Raw genomic sequence first — 16,617 nt, 5'->3', positions numbered from 1 at the left:
CTCTCATTTAGAACTCAACACCAGCCTAGAAATAACTTGGAGAGTTACAATAAACAGTGATTAATCAGGGGGTGATGGTGCATGCTTTGAAAATATAATGATTAACTCTAGCAACTGATAGTTGGTTTTGCTAAAGAATTCTAGTTTTGTTTTTGTTTTGTATTTAAGTATAATTTAACATCAGATGGTGATTGAATTAGGTGGCCTTTACAATTCTAAGGTTCTGAGAGGAAGGAACAGTGTGTTCAACTCTTTCGCAGTTAATGATCTGTTTGGGAAACCTGGCTCTTCGGACCACAAACCCCTCACCACATCACGCTCTAGTTTCAAGCCAAGTGTTTAAGAGGAAATCTAAGTCCCTCAAGAGCTAACCTTATAAACTGAAACTGTCAAGTGGCATACATGTCTATAGATATTGTAAATTTCTGGATTAGCTAAAGTATGACTATTTTCATAATCTATAGAAAATATGTAAAATGATTCAGTTGAAAATGTTTAAGGTGAAGAGGGGCCCAGCTGTAAGGGCCTGTTTGTTTAGGTAGAGGGTTTATTTTTAGAATTTATCACCTGGTCTCTTATGTTAATTATGACTTTTAACAGAGAGAAAATGCCTGATTTGGAAGTATGCCCTAGTACCCTTCAAGTCAAAGTATAGTTTTAGTATTTTTAAAATTAGGCTTTTTCTAGTTGGCCACCACCTGTTATTTTAAACACTGTACACACAGACACTCACACTCACACACACACACACACACACACACACACACATATACTTTTCAAGAGCTAAAAGGAATAAAGCTCAGATATATTATGACCAAGTAAATCAAAGGTAGTATTTCTTCTTCACATTGCCTTTGACTTACAGATATTTGATATCAGATAAAAATTATTTTCAACTTTCTGTGGGTTTCAGCTAAATTGTAGAATTATATGCAACAGTAATTTCAAGGGACCTAAGACAAAAGCTTGGAGAAATATCAATAACCTCAGATATGCAGATGACACCACCCTTATGGCAGAAAGTGAAGAGGAACTCAAAAGCCTCTTGATGAAAGTGAAAGAGGAGAGTGAAAAAGTTGGCTTAAAGCTCAACATTCAGAAAACTAAGATCATGGCATCTGGTCCCATCACTTCATGGCAAATAGATGGGGAAACAGTGGAAACAGTGTCAGATGTTATTTTTTTGGGCTCCAAAATCACTGCAGACGGTGATTGCAGCCATGAAATTAAAAGATGCTTACTCCTTGGAAGGAAAGTTATGACCAACCTAGATAGCATATTCAAAAGCAGAGACATTACTTTGCCAACAAAAGTCCATCTAGTCAAGGCTATGGTTTTTCCAGTGGTCATGTATGGATGTGAGAGTTGTACTGTGAAGAAAGCTGGGCACCGAAGAATTGATGCTTTTGAACTGTGGTGTTGGAGAAGACTCTTGAGAGTCCCTTGGACTGCAAAGAGATCCAACTGGTCCATCCTAAAGGAAATCAGTCCTGGGTATTCATTGGAAGGACTGATGCTAAAGCTGAAACTCCAGTACTTTGGCCACCTCATGCAAAGAGTTGACTGGAAAAGACTCTGATGTTGGGAGGGATTGGGGGAAGGAGGAGAAGGGGACGACAGAGGATGAGATGGCTGGATGGCATCATCGGATCGATGGACATGAGTTTGAGTGAACTCCGGGAGTTGGCGATGGACAGGGAGGCCTGGCGTGCTGCGATTCATGGGGTCACAAAGAGTCGGACACGACTGAGCGACTGAACTGAACTGAACTGAAGACAAAAAGAGAACACTGTCTTCTTCCTGCAGAAAAACTATGTTTCCAGAAAATGCTTCCTTGCTATCATATTGACAGAACCTTAGCAAGTCACTTTTTCTTTATTGATATTTGGAACCTATGGTCTCATAGAGATAGGTTTCTCTTCAACATAGAAAATAAATAGACACTGCTTATGTAAATCTTAGACTTCTGATTGACTCTGAGAAATGAATACTCAGCTCTGTGCTGTACTGTGTGTCTGTCTATCAAAAAATATTTTTAGTGAAACTTCTAAGCCTTTACTAGCAAAAGGGCTCAACAAGCATTGTTGTACAGTGAATACAATACAACATTGTAAAGCAATTATCTTCCAGTTAAAAAATAAAGAGAAAGTTTAATAAAAGAGCTCACGTCTGGACTTTAGTACAGCTCTTAATAAACTCACTGAGTGAGTTGCTTTTCACTTTCCAGTCTTCTCATCTATTTGCCTTCAAGTCTTTTCAGTATAGTTTAGTGGTTATTTTCCCATTAACATCACATGGGCAGTCTGCCTTTTCTTATCTCCTCCCTTCATTGTTTTTCTCCTTTCTGTCTACTAGTAATTATAACCTCCACAGCATCCTTTCAACAGTGAGAGCTGGAAAATAAGCATCTTGCTCCAAAGATAAGAAGCACGTTGATTTAAGCAAATGGAAAGCCCAGCAGAGCTTGAGCAACAAGGTTACTGCTTGGCCTGCCTCTCATTCCTCCCTACACCTCTCACAGCAGTCTTCATTCTTAAAGCATACCAGGAGTATTTACTACTCTACCATATAAATTTAAGATACTTATTTGCAATTCTCTCTCAACTATGATTTTTATTTGTGTTTTGTGTTTTCTTTTGCAGCCTCGGTGACTGTTATTTCCGTAAAAGCCGTCTCAGGCATGATCACTTTTTCTGTGACGGATAAAATGCAACTAACTTATCCCATCTTCTATATCATGTGTATCATCATGATCGCATCTTGTGTTTTCCAAGTCAAGTAAGTTAGCTCCTGCACACTCACTGATCTTTCAACATTCCTGTGCTTCTCTGAGCAGTAATTCATATTGGCTTCAGATGATAATTAAAATTAGCTGCAACTGATTTCTAAGGGTGAGGGGTCTAAGCTTATCCTCAGCCAATGTGCCTGGCTTTATCCTTCACATCCAATAATAAGTTTTTGCAAAGCATTGCCTCCACATTTTGTGAGTTCTAAAGTGTGGCCCTAATCCAGCCAAGTGCACTTTGATACTTTCCTGATGCTCTTCTGCTTGTAATTAATATCCATCGTACACAGGTTGTCATTAGCAATAAATCAAAGGGGCAGGTCCACATCGAGGATTTCATTCTAAATATGGAAAATACATGAACCCTTCACCTTCATCTCTTAGCTCATGCTCATTAATTGCCCAGAGATGGACAAAACCAGACATTTGGCTGGGAGGGAAATCCTTTCTCCAAAACTTTGCATCTTTAGCCAGAATTTTCTTTGCACCCATGGGATTGCAGAATGATTGTTTTATGTTTCTCTTGGGGCCTCACAGTGGCAACATGGAACATTTCTAATTTCTGCTCTTCTCTTCCCTCACCTCCATCGGCTCCAATTACTTCCCACCCATTTCACATTGTGATTTTGCCTTCAGCTGCTCGATTCTCCTGAGTCTACCCGCTAAGTTTTTTGTTTACTCTAAAGTGCTATGCAAGCGCACCAGCCGGGAAATCAGAGCCCAAACCTTGAAGAGAGTGGTTCCTGCCTTAGGTGCTGGAAATCAAGTCTAATTGTTATGGGTTGACTATGGACCCTGTTACAAGGAATGTGTTACTGGAGAAATCCAATGTCACGTCACTGTTTTGTATGTCATAAACAAACTGTTTCTTTTGTTTGTTTATAAGATCAAGTGTGTTTCTAATACTTGCGTCTTGCTATTTGCTTCATCTCCCTTCTTCTGAATTAATCAGTACTGTTATAATAGCTTTCAGAATTGAGTGATTAGCATCCTTAGCTTGAAACTCTTGCTTCATGAATTTAAAAGCCAAACACAATTGAAGGTAAAGTACATTCCTGCCTCCTTGTTTCAGTCCCCACAACTTTTACACTAGAACTGTATGACCACAGTAGAACTGTGCAACTGTGGTTCTCAGCCCTGCCTGCCCATTACACTTATATTACCAAGGAGGTTTGTTTGTACATGTATGTATATACTTACATGCCTGTATACATGCATGTGTGTGTATTCCTGCATGCGTGTATACACACACGCACGCACAAAGGAGCACTTGGGTTCTACCCACAAATTTTATCTCCCAGTTGCTCTAGAATACGACCTAAGCATTAGTGCTGTTTTGAGCGTCCAGGTGATACCAGTCTGGTGCACTGCTTTGGAAAAGGTCTAGTCCCTGGCAAGGCCACAGCATGCCATTGTGGGAACCTGAACCCTGTTGGCAACCAGAGTGGGAAGCCAAGCTCCCACATGTGCTCTGCAGCTGGAGGGCTGAGCATTGTTTTTGAAACCTTAAACATTGCTTTGCTTCTCCATCTTCTCTCTTGGCACGTGGCATGTCAAGGGATAGCTAGACCATTCCCCAGATATGATATTTAACAGATTCTAGGGTCTATCCTAATGAATCAGCCGCAGTGTGATACCGGTCCAGCAGCTTGAATCGCTTCCAACTCAAACTTCTGTGGCCTCCAAAGATGATTAATTGCTTTTCATTGTTACTGTTGTTGGTTTAAACAGACCGTAAAACCTGACATCTGATCTCATACATCAGATGCATGTGAGCTATGACTGCTGATTGGAAATGCCCTTTCACTGCACTTCCTTTCCCTTTGTAGTCGCAGCTAAAGAACATGCATTTCTCATTGTTAACTTATTGTTGAGCGTCTCGTAAAGACAGAGCTTCAGTATGTGTCTTCTGCTCTAGGCTCCTGAATCAAGCCACAAAACTCTACAACACAGCGACGGTGGTGCCTGTTAACCATATTTTCTTCACCATCAGTGCCATTATCGCAGGTGAGTTTGGGCTTTCTACGCTTAGGTGACTCTACCCCTACAACAAGGGTAAATGAAGTCTCACTCAGAGTAATAAGGAAATCAAAGAATCTTTGGTTAGAAGGGATAAATAGCCCAAATCCTCCTAGCCACCACCCGTGTCTGACTTTCTTCCACAGCATCCTCTAGGAGAGGTTATCCTGCTTTGCGTGAATGTTCCCCAGAGCTCTCTGCCCCCCAGAGGCAGTTCAGTCCCGGTTCTAATCACTCGAATTATTTGGAGAGCTCTAATCATTAGAAGTATTACCTTGTATTGGGGCTGAAATTAGCCTCCCTGTGAATTCAAGATGCTCATCTTAGTCCTGCTTTGTAGAGTCTTCTCTGTCAGTCCTTCTGATAATCAGAGCAGCAGAAGGGTCCTCTTGTGTCCTGTCTCCGTGACTCTCCTCTCCCTGGCCCTCACCGCCTGAATCAGAGAGTGGGGTCCTAAAGGGAATCCAGTGTTGCACAGAAGGCCAGACAGATGAGAATAGGAACTACTGCCTTTGCAGTGATGGCCTCTGTTTTTCTACTATTGCACTTCTTTTCTTTCTACGGATAAGAATGTCCATAGAAATGTCTAAATATATCAGACGCAACACTATTACAAAAACATAAGTCCAAAACTGGTCCAAACAAAACTACAGTAGATTCAGGTATGCCACTCCTAAGTTTGGTACTGGTATGCCCTAGTTCTTTAGCTTATTGGCTGTATTTTCTACCTGGTTGTATTGGGACTTCATTTCCCCATGCAAAATTTATGTATTTTGGAGGGATTATTTTTACCTAATGGATATGTCCTTTTTATTTCATGGCAAACAGGGTTCCTGCCAATAGGAAATTTTAAAATGTAATTAACTTTTCATTTCCCAAAATTGAACCTTACTTTTAAAGAGACAGGTTATATCTGAAGACATCTACTTTTTTTTGCATTTTTGACAAAAGAAAGTAACAAAAGACTGTATATTTATGTGCTCTAGAATTATTGATAAAGGAAAAAAGCAAGGCCAAAACCAGTTAGAAGCATGACATACAGCATAATAGTTAAAATTACTGTGCTAAAGATCTGTAAAACATATAGTTCCCCTGAAAGAAAAGTTTTGCGAGAGGATCAACAGGGCAGAATCTGAATACTTAGCACACCTATGAGTACTTAGCACACACTCACACAATCGATGAGTCAGGGGAGCTGGAACTTTCAGGAGTGATAACAGTTCATCTGATGTTACTCAAGTATGGAATGGAGGTGAAGCTTCTTGACTTACTTCTTCTCTTTGCCTCCATCAAAAAGTATAGCTTAAAATTAAAATGAGATGCCATATTTTGTCTGCTAAATTAGTAAAGCTTTTGTTTTGTTCTTTTTATTACAATAAGCAATGCTGACATGGCTAAAGTGTTGCGGGCAGTCTTGTGGAGTCGGGTACCAGGGTACCACCTTCCTAGAATTGAGTTTCATAGTTTTTATCAAGAGCCTTAAAAATGTCTCTCCTCTTTGATCCTGCAACTCAAAAACAAAAAACAACCCAATTAAAAAATGGGCAAAGGACTTGAAACATTTCTTCAGAGATGTCCAACTGGCTGACAAGTACATGGAAAAATGCTCAACATCCCTAATCATTCAGTTCAGTTCAGTTCAGTTCAGTCGCTCAGTCGTGTCCTAATCATTATGGAAATTCAAATGGAATCCACAAATCACCACACATCCATTAGGATGGCTACTAGCAAAAACAAAACAAAAACATAAAATAGCAAGTGTTGGCAAGCATATGAAGAAATTGGAACCCTTGTGCACTGTTAGTGGGAATGTAATGTGGTGCAGCCACTATGAGAGACACTGTGGCAGTTCCTCAAAAAATTAAATATGGAATTACCATGTGATCCAACAAGTCTACTGCTGGGTGTATGTCCCAAAGAATTGAAAGCAGGGACTCAAACAGATATTTGTACACCTAGGTTCATAACAACATTATTCACTGTAGCCAGATGGCAGAAGCAACCTAAGTTGATGAATGGATACAGAAAATGTGGTGTATATATATATACAGAGGAATATTTTCAGCCATAAAAAAAGAAGGGACTTTTGATACATGCTACAACACAGGTGAACCTTAAGAAGGACATTATCTAACTGAAACAAGCCAGTCATGAGATGACAAATGCTGTATGATTCCACTTACATGAGGTATCCAGAGTAGTCAAACTTACAGAAATGGAAAGTTGAGTGGTGATTGCCAAGGGCTGGGGGAAGGTGGAAATGGGGATCTGTTTAATGAGTATAGAGTTGGTTTTACAAGATAAAAAAGTTCTGAAAATTGTCTGCACTCCAATGTGAATACAGTTGGCCCTCTATATCCACATTTCTGTATCTGTGGCTACCACCAATAGTAGATAGACTAATCCCCTCCCCCCCAAATTCCAGAATATTCCAGAAAGCAAAAATTTAATTTGCCAAGTGATAGCAACTATTCACATGGCATTTATGTTGTATTAGGTATTATAAGTAATCTAGAGATGATTTAAAATATTTGTGGAGAACGTGTATAGTTCAGTTCACTTCATTGGGTCAGTTATGTCTGACTCTTTGCGACCCCATGAATTGCAGTACACCAAGCCTCCCTGTCCATCACCAACTGCTGGAGTTCACCCAAACCCATGTTCATTGAGTCGGTGATGCCATACAACCATCTCATCCTCTGTCATCCCCTTCTCCTCCTGCCCTCAATCTTTCCCAGCATCAGAGTCTTTTCAAATGAGTCAGCTCTTCTCATCAGGTGGCCAAAGTATTGGAGTTTCAGCTTCAAAATCAGTCCTACCAATGAACACCCAGGACTGATCTCCTTTGGGAGGGCCTGGTTGGACCTCCTTGCAGTCCAAGAACTCTCAAGAGTCTTCTCCAACACCACAGTTGAAAAGCATCAATTCTTTGCAGTGGAAGTAAGAAATAGATTTAAGGGACTAGATCTGACAGACAGAGTGCCTGATGAACTATGGATGGAGGTTCATGACATTGTACAGGAGACAGGGATCAAGACCGTCCCCAAGAAAAATGCAAAACAGCAAAATGGCTGTCTGAGGAGGCCTTACAAATAGCTGTGAAAAGAAGGGAAGCAAAAAGCAAAGGAGAAAAGGAAAGATATACCCATTTGAATGCAGAATTCCAAATAGCAAGGAGCGATAAGAAAGCCTTCCTCAGTGATCAATGCAAAGAAATAGAGGAAAACAATAGAATAGGAAAGACTAGAGACCTCTTCAAGATAATTAGAGATACCAAGGGAACATTTTATGCAAAAATGGGCTCAATAAAGGACAGAAATGGTATGGACCTAACAGAAGCAGAAGATATTAAGAAGAGGTGGCAAGAATACACAGAAGAACTGTACAAAAAAGATCTTCACGACCCAGATAATCATGATGGTGTGATCACCCACCTAGAGCCAGACATCCTGGAATGTGAAGTCAAGTGGGCCTTAGGAAGCATCATTACGAACAAAGCTAGTGGAGGTGATGGAATTCCAGTTGAGCTATTTCAAATCCTGAAAGATCATGCTGTGAAAGTGCTACACTCAATATGCCAGCAAATTTGGAAAACTCAGCAGTCTCAGCAGTGGCCACAGGACCGGAAAAGGTCAGTTTTCATTCCAATCCCAAAGAAAGGCAATGCCAGAGAATGTTCAAACTACCACACAATTGCACTCATCTCACACGCTAGTCAAGTAATGCTCAAAATTCTCCAAGCCAGGCTTCAGCAATACATGAACCGTGAACTTCCTGATGTTCAAGCTGGTTGTAGAAAAGGCAGAGGAACCAGAGATCAAATTGCCAACATCCGCTGGATCATGGAAAAAGCAAGAGAGTTCCAGAAAAACATCTATTTCTGCTTTATTGACCATGCCAAAGCCTTTGACTGTGTGGATCACAATAAACTGTGGAAAATCCTGAAAGAGATGGGAATACCAGACCTGCCTTTTGAGAAACCTATATGCAGGTCAGGAAGCAACAGTTAGAACTGGGCTTGGAACAACAGACTAGTTCCAAATCAGGAGAGGAACACGTCAAGGCTGTATATTGTCACCCTGCTTATTTAATTTATATGCACAGTACATCATAAGAAATGCTGGGCTGGAAGAAGCACAAGCTGGAATCAAGATTGCCAGGAGAAATATCAATAATCTCAGATATGCACATGATACCACCCTTATGGCAGAAAGTGAAGAAGAACTAAAGAGCCCTTGATGAAAGTGAAAGAGGAGAGTGAAAAAGTTGGCCTAAAGCTCAACATTCAAAAAACAAAGGTCATGGCATCCGGTCCCATCACTTCATGGGAAATAGATGGGGAAAAAGTAGAAACAGTGGCTGACTTTATTTTTCTGGGCTCCAAAATCACTGCAGATGGTTTTTGCAGCCGTGAAATTAAAAGACGCTTACTCCTTGGAAGAAAAGTTATGACCAACCTAGACAGCATATTAAAAAGCAGAGATATTACTTTGCCGACAAAGGTCTGTCTAGTCAAAGCTATGGTTTTTCCAATGATCATGTATGGGTGTGAGAGCTGGACTATAAAGAAAGCTGAGCGCTGAAGCATTGATGCTTTTGAACTGTGGTGTTGGAGAATGTGTATAAGTTATATGTAAATATTATGCCACTTTATATAAGGGACTTGGGCATCCTCAGATTTTAGTATCCACTGAGGGGTCCTACAACCAAATTCTTTGTGTACTGAGTGATGACTGTATACTTAACACAACTGAACTGTATGCTTTAAAATGTTTAGGACAGTAAATTTTCTGCTATGTATGCATGCACGCTTGCATGCTCAGTCATGTCCAACTCTTTGTGACTCCATGGACTGTACCCCACCAGGCTTCTCTGTCCATTGGGATTTTCCAGGCAAGAATACTGGAGTGCGTAGCCATTTCCTTCTCCAAGGGATCTTCCTGACCCAGGGATCAAACCTGCGTCTTTTGTACCTCCTGCATTGGCAGGTGGATTCTTTACCACTGCACGACCTGGGAAGCCGCTATTATTGTGTGTATTATGTGTATTTTGCTAAAATTTTTGAAAAATTTTTACTCTTGAAGACAGAAATTCCTCTTTGAGCGACGACAATGAAAAAAGATCCTAAAATACCAGGAAGAAACCTTCCTGATACTATGCCTCAGGAAGAAACATGTGCAAAGAAGTTTATTAACATCACAAAAGCAAAAGCGTTTGAAGCAATTTAAAATGTCCTTCGAGAAATGAATATTATGGGGCACTGGCTTAGAATAACAAGAAAACATTCAAATGACTCCAAGGACGTGTGTAATCACAGGGAAAAATGTTTTAGCAACATTATTCACTCAACAAATATTCACCAGAATGCGACATGGCTTGTTCCCACAGGAAGTGACCGACAGACCTCAGACTGAGGAAGCCCTCGTCTTGGTCTCTGTGGCACCGGCAATACTTAAGCAGCAGCCGGCACTCACGACTCTCAGTAAATACTTGTCGACAGGATAGCAAGGCTAACACCACACACGCACACACACAATGTGATTCCAGGTAGTAGATAATTAAAAGATAATTTATTTAGGACTCCCCTGGTGATGTAGTGATTAAGAATCCACCTGCCAATGCAGAGGACATGGGTTCGATCCCTGGTCCAGGAAGATTCCACAGGGCAACAAGGCCCACGTGCCGCAGCTGCTGAGCCCAGGCACCCCAACTACTGGAGCCCACATGCTCTAGAGCCTGTGCTTGGCAATAAGAGAAGCCACTGCAATGAGAAGCCATGCACCACAACTAGAGAAAGCCCACACGCAACCATAAGTAAATACAGAAAATGTAAAACAAACATAAAAGGTAATTTATTTAGTAAAAAAAAAAGTCTGTGAAGGCTTTGGGACCATAGGCCAAAAGGGAATCACTGATACTAAGAAGGAGAGAAGGAGGGCTCTCTGGAATCAAGGACAGATGCACATTTCCCTTAACCCAGAAGGAAAGATCAGCAGAGGTTAGATGGGAGAGGGGTTGGCAGTGAGAAATGGAGCTCGGGCAGCACGTTAGCATCCTCCAGTGCACACGTGAGCCTGTGACGAGACCCGCAGACCACAGGGTGAGGCCCAGGCCAACAGCGTGGGGAGCAGCTGGCCTGAAGTGCAAGTGCTATGTGAAAGGCCCAGCGTCCACTCAGACGCTCAGGCCAGGCTTGCTGACCCCCGGCTTAAACAACTGGAGGTGGGAAATGTCACTCTTCTTGCACGTTCCAGTGGTACAAATCTTGCACTGGACAGAAAAATTCTGTTGGCGAAAGCTATGTTACTGGTGCTGCTTTTATAATAATGATACTTGCATTATGTAAAGTCTACAAATCTGTGTTATTTGGAATCATTGAAAACTTAGTATCACATGCAAATATTTTTTAAACTAAGCTACTGAATGTGCCTTTTTAGGGCTTCCCTGGTAGCTCAGTGGTAAAAAACCCACCTGCCAATGCAGGAGATGTGGGGTTGATCCCTGGGTCACGAAAGTCCCCTGGAGAAGGAAATGGCAACCCATTCCAGTATTCTTGCCTGGGAGAATTCTATGGACAGAGGGGCCTGGTGGGCTACAGTCCATGGGGTCACAAAGAGTAGGACATGACTTAGCGACTAAACAGCAACAACTGGATGTGCACTTTAAGGGTAACTATTTACTTCGAAAAAATAATATAGGAATTTGAAAAACAATATGTAGCTATTGTAAATATTCTTACCCTAAAGTTAATTTTATCTTCTGTCCCTATTGTAGGGATCATATTTTATCAGGAGTTTCTTGGTGCAGCTTTTCTCACTATATTTATATATCTTTTTGGGTGAGTAAATGTCTCAGAGGTAAGGCATGTGAAATCCTATTACTTTTACGTGAGATTTTTGGCATTGGACCTGAGGCATGGAAAATTGGAAAATAATATAAGAAACATCAGTTTCCCGAGCTCTTAAAAGAAGCATATTTTTCAACTTAACACCCTACCCAGAGCTCAGTGTCTTTGTGATTTAAATATCTCTGTGAGGAATCTGAAACACTGGAGATTTTCAGTTCCAGCCAAAGTCAAGGTAAATCAAAGGCCCTTGTAGCTACTCCACCTTTTTATACTCCATCAGACCTATCCCAGCCTTAGGAACCTTTAGGTTAGATCTCAGTCAGGGAACCACAGATACCTCTAGGATCACCTAGGATCCAAGGCCAAGACTGGGGCAGATCTCTGCCTTGAGACCTAATAACATCAGATTGGTGCCATCCCTCTCTTGGGTCTAGGTGCCCAGCTTTAACCCTGCCTCGGAATTTGCTGGACAATCATTGCTGGTGTTCTGGCAGATAGAGAGTAGAACCTTGACAGAATATCACCGATGTACTGATTCTTCCCTTGGCTCCCACCTGGAACTCTCTGAATGCTTAGTTGCTTCTTGATGTGGTATTCTGCATGACCATTGTTATGCAAACTTGAGCCCAGACTATTTTCAACATAGAAAGCTATCTATCTTGAAAATTCATTTTTGTGAGATTTTTGGGCGAAGCTAAACTTCTGGGGTCTGGAAACTATGACTATGCTTATGGCCAAGGACAACGAAATTTCTTAGAAAATTAAAGAATAAATTATTTTTTTGCTTGTGTTGCATGCCAGTAATGGGTCTGAGCATGCATGGATAGAAAATGAGACTTAGTGTCTACCCAAAGGGTTTAGAGCCTGAATTAACCTCCAGATGGTAAAAACCTGGGGCAGAGACTTACTGGAAGCTGCCCAGGTCTTGGTTCTGGGGACAAATATTATTGGCTGCAGCAATTAAGACAATTTCTAGGCAGCTTACCATGAGAAACAGAAAGAACAAAACCAATGGAATGTATGTCATCATGTAGAAGATGGAGTTCAGTTACTTAATACCGCGCGTTCAGTTATTTAATACAGTGACCTTGTGTTCTTTGTTAACATTACTCTTACAGGTGTTTTCTGTCATTCCTTGGTGTGGTTTTGGTCACAAGAAATAGAGAAAAGGAACATCTGCCACAGTCTTACATTGATTTTGGAAATGTTCCTGGTAAGATGTATATTCCTTAATTTATAATAGAAAATTTTATCCTACAAATGAATTATTGCTGGTATGATTTCTGGAGTTGAATTAATATAAAACGTAATTCTTACCCTCAGAAAATGTACATTTAATGATGAAAGCAGAGGTGATAGTTTAACTGTAAATGTTAATAATCATTTATTTGATTATCAGTTTTGCACAAAACACTGGGGATAGAAAAGGACTGACCCTGTTTTCTTGATTTGGGTGGTAGTGAGAATTTCTGTTTTAGATTTCTTTAAATTGGAAAAGGGTAGGGAAAAGAGTGGGAATGGCAGGAACAGACCCTTGTTGCTTGGAGAACCTTTGAGGGGAATTCTACATCTAAGACCAGACGCTTAGGAACATCATTCCTTGGGAAGCGTGAGGTGGCCCTTGTACTGGGTCCAAGAGTGACGTTCTTCTTGGTCACCTGAACGTGAAGAGCTTCTTCCCCTGCTCCTCACCTCATCCATCCAGAGGGGTTTCACATGCATCGTCATCCCAGCTCTCCACTCCCACTGAGAATAACACTTCCGTGATGCAGGCTTGGGGCTTCCCTGGTGTCTCAGATGGTAAAGAATCTGCCTGAAATGCAGGAGACCTGGGTTCGATCTCCGGGTTGGGAAGATCCTCTGGAGACGAGAAAAGCTACCCACTCTAGGGGGGTTTTCCCTGGTAGCTCATCTGGTAAAGAATCCACCTGTAATGCAGGAGACCCCGGTTCGATTCCTGGGTCGGGAAGATCCCCTGGAGAAGGGATAGGCTGCCTACTCCAGTATTCTTAGGCTTCCCTGGTGTCTCAGATGGTAAAGAATCCAACTGCAATGCAGGAGACCTGGGTTCAGTCCCTGGGTTGGGAAGGTCCTCTGGAGGAGGGCATGGCAATCCACTCCAGTATTCTTGCCTGGAGACTCCCATGGACAGAGGAGCCTGGTGGGCTACAGTCCATGGGGTTGCAAAGAGTCAGATAAAACTGAGGGACTAACACTTTCAGTTTCATGTAGACCCAACAGAAGCGATGTCCAGAACAAAGGAAACAGGTTTCTGTGTCCTCACTTCCTTCCCTGCTTACCACCCCCAACAATCTCTGGCTTTGCTAGGGGTTTGGGGTGACCTATAGGCTTCTAGGCAAGGAGTAGTTATGTTCTCACAGCTTCCTCCACCATGCAGTTAGGACCAAGCCTTTGAAGCAAAAAACCATTAAAACCTTGTGCCTATGACTGAGAAAATATGGCCCCATGAGTTCTGTGTTCTCTTTCCCATTTGAACCATCTTATCAGCTAAGAACACTCAGCGCAAGAATCGGCATTCGTGGCAAGGCTGTGCCTTAGAGAGGCCTCCTATGGTTAGGGGTTCTTTGGTAGGAAGTGAAGTTTACTTACTTTTAACTTTTTTTCATTTCACACAGTTGTATATGTAGAATCAGTAAGAGCTTTAGAAGCCATTCCGAAAGTCTGTTTTCCTCTGTTGTTACATGCGTTAGACTAAACATGGACCAGGAGACAGAACAGCGGAGAGAGAGGTCTGGAGATGCGTACACACTTCATGTTAGTCTCCTGACTGATCCAGCCTGATTTCTGTCCCCAGCATGGTCATGGGGACAGCACATGCTCCCCGGGTGGGAAGACGGCTTGCTCATGTGGACAGCCACGATCTTACATCAGGGGCACGGAACTCTGTGGGCCTTTCTTCCCTGATGTTTATGTCTTCTATTTAGAGGGCGACCACATTGTCCTTTTTAAAAAAGGAATAAAATCTGGCCTAGATAGAGGAGAAATTATTAAGACTTATTATTCTACAAGAGCTCAAAAGATTCTTTGTGATTATTGTCTCCACAGGGAAACAAATTTTGGATAAAATACAACCAGATTCAAGCGGCTTATCCTATGGAACTCTGCCTGATGGAAGTGACTCCATAAAGAGCCCGAATGAAGAGAAGAAAGGGGTCTGAGATGCCGAGAGGGATGGCTGTGGGCCTGTTATTCAATACCACCTTTTAAAAAATTGCACATGTTCAATTTATGTCAGCAGCTAGTTTATGCTGACATGTGCTCGCCTTCGTTTTGGTCCCTGACCCCAACTCCATGTCTATGGATGATCAGCGCCTTCCTAAGCTTTGACAGTTTAAGGTTTTCATGGAATGTAATATGAAGTGTTCCCCAGCCCCTGGACCTCTCTCCCTGGTGATCATCTAACTGGCTAGATCTTAATTAGAGCCTGGCTGCCCAGGCAGGAATGTCACACAAAAATGTGCGTTCACGATTTGGCTGCAGAACGCGTAGGTTGCTTTTCCCATACAGCTTGCAAGGTCAGTTGCTTTACTTTAAAAAGACACTTTAGTCCCACAGCCTCCTCCCTAAACCAAAGGTTTGAAAGCATTCATTTTTCCTTAGACATCTTTTAGGAACCTTCCCATAAAGATTTCACCTTTCTGTTCCCAGATGAGAGTGGTGAATCATCTTTTCTGAAAACTAGCCCTATCGTATTTATCCTTTGAAAAGTAAAAGTGTCTTTTTTTTTTTCATAATTAAGCATCTGTGTTTTGACTACACTTAGGTCACTCTTTCGTTTTCATCTTTCCTTTTTTTTATTGGAGTATAATTGCTATACAGTGTTGTGTTAGTTTCCGCTGTACAATGAAGTGAATCAGCTATGAAAGTGAAAGGCGCTCAATCGTGTCCAACTCTCTGCGACCCCATGGACTATACAGTCCATGGAATTCTCCAGGCCAGAATACTGGAGTGGGTAGCTGTTCCCTTCTCCAGGGAATCTTCCCAACCCAGGGCTCGAACCCAGGTCTCCCGCATTGCAGGCAGATTCCTTACCAGCTGAGCCACAGGGGAGGCCCAAGAATACTGGAGTGGGTAGCCTGTCCCTTCTCCAGTGGGTCTTCCCAACCCAGGAATCGAACCGGGGTGTCCTACATTGCAGGCAGATTCTTTGCCAACTATATGTATACATATATCCCCTCCCTCCTGAGTCTCACTCCTACCCTGCCATCCCACCCCTCTGGGTCATTGCGGAGCACCAAGCTGAGCTTCCTGTGCTTTATAGCATGTTCTCACTAGCTGTCTATTTTACACATGGTATAGTGTATATATGTCATCCTAACCTCCCAGTTCAGCCCACTTTTCTCTTCCCCTCCATCCTGCCCCAGGTCCATGTGTCTGTTCTCTGCATCTGCATCCGTATTCCTATCCTGGAAACAGGTTCATCGGTGCCATTTTCTGGATTCCACATATATGCGTGAATGCACAATACTTCTTTTTCTGACTGACTTCACTCTGTATGACAGATTCAAGATCCAGTTTATACCCCATTTGATGATGGGGTATACCAAAACCAGAAGACCTTGGCTGGTGAACTTTTTAAGCTTAAGAAAGGAAAAACTTAAGAATTAGTACCAAAAAATGAATCAGTATCAATTTTTTTAAGTAAGAGTGTAGAGCAGTGATGTTTTCCTCAGTGTATGATCCTATTATACTTGAAACTGAAGAGAAACTTCATATCCTATGCCTTTATTTGTTTAGATCTTATAATTCATCAAGTTTAATGTTTTTAACTTTCAACGTTAAGTCTCAAAAATCATATTTAAATTTTTAGTGATATTTTCATGAACACTCTATCTTTTCCTCAAGTCATTACTTCAAGTTTTAGAATAAAATCCTTCTAGGTAAAAGAACTGCTATGATTAGAGAACTGGATTTCAGCCATTTTCAATCCACAGGCATAGCACAC

General features: G+C 41.7%; 1 protein-coding gene across 11 annotated transcripts in view; it reads left to right on the top strand.

The window, feature by feature from the left end:
• The window catches only part of NIPAL2 (NIPA like domain containing 2), a 93,150-nt gene extending 77,744 nt beyond the window's left edge, over positions 1–15,406 (top strand). For 6 of the 11 annotated variants that reach the window (XM_086336058.1, XM_086336057.1, XM_086336052.1 and 3 more), the window contains 5 exons: positions 2,643–2,778; positions 4,704–4,792; positions 11,579–11,642; positions 12,770–12,864; positions 14,718–15,406. In XM_086336058.1, the coding sequence (XP_086192184.1) occupies positions 2,643–2,778; positions 4,704–4,792; positions 11,579–11,642; positions 12,770–12,864; positions 14,718–14,830 (497 nt within the window). In that variant the 3' untranslated portion in view covers positions 14,831–15,406. The remainder of the gene's footprint in view (positions 1–2,642; positions 2,779–4,703; positions 4,793–11,578; positions 11,643–12,769; positions 12,865–14,717) is intronic. The other 5 variants (XM_086336061.1, XM_086336060.1, XM_086336055.1 and 2 more) reach the window with 1 other exon arrangement.
• Positions 15,407–16,617: the final 1,211 nt, after the last annotated feature.

Source organism: Bos grunniens, chromosome 14, assembly GCF_055505025.1.
Source record: "Bos grunniens cultivar Pamir isolate PY7600 chromosome 14, Bosgru_T2T1.0, whole genome shotgun sequence".
Classification (NCBI taxonomy): domain Eukaryota; kingdom Metazoa; phylum Chordata; class Mammalia; order Artiodactyla; family Bovidae; genus Bos; species Bos grunniens.
The sequence above is the reverse complement of the archived record's forward strand: the minus strand, read 5'-3'. Positions and strand labels throughout refer to the sequence as shown.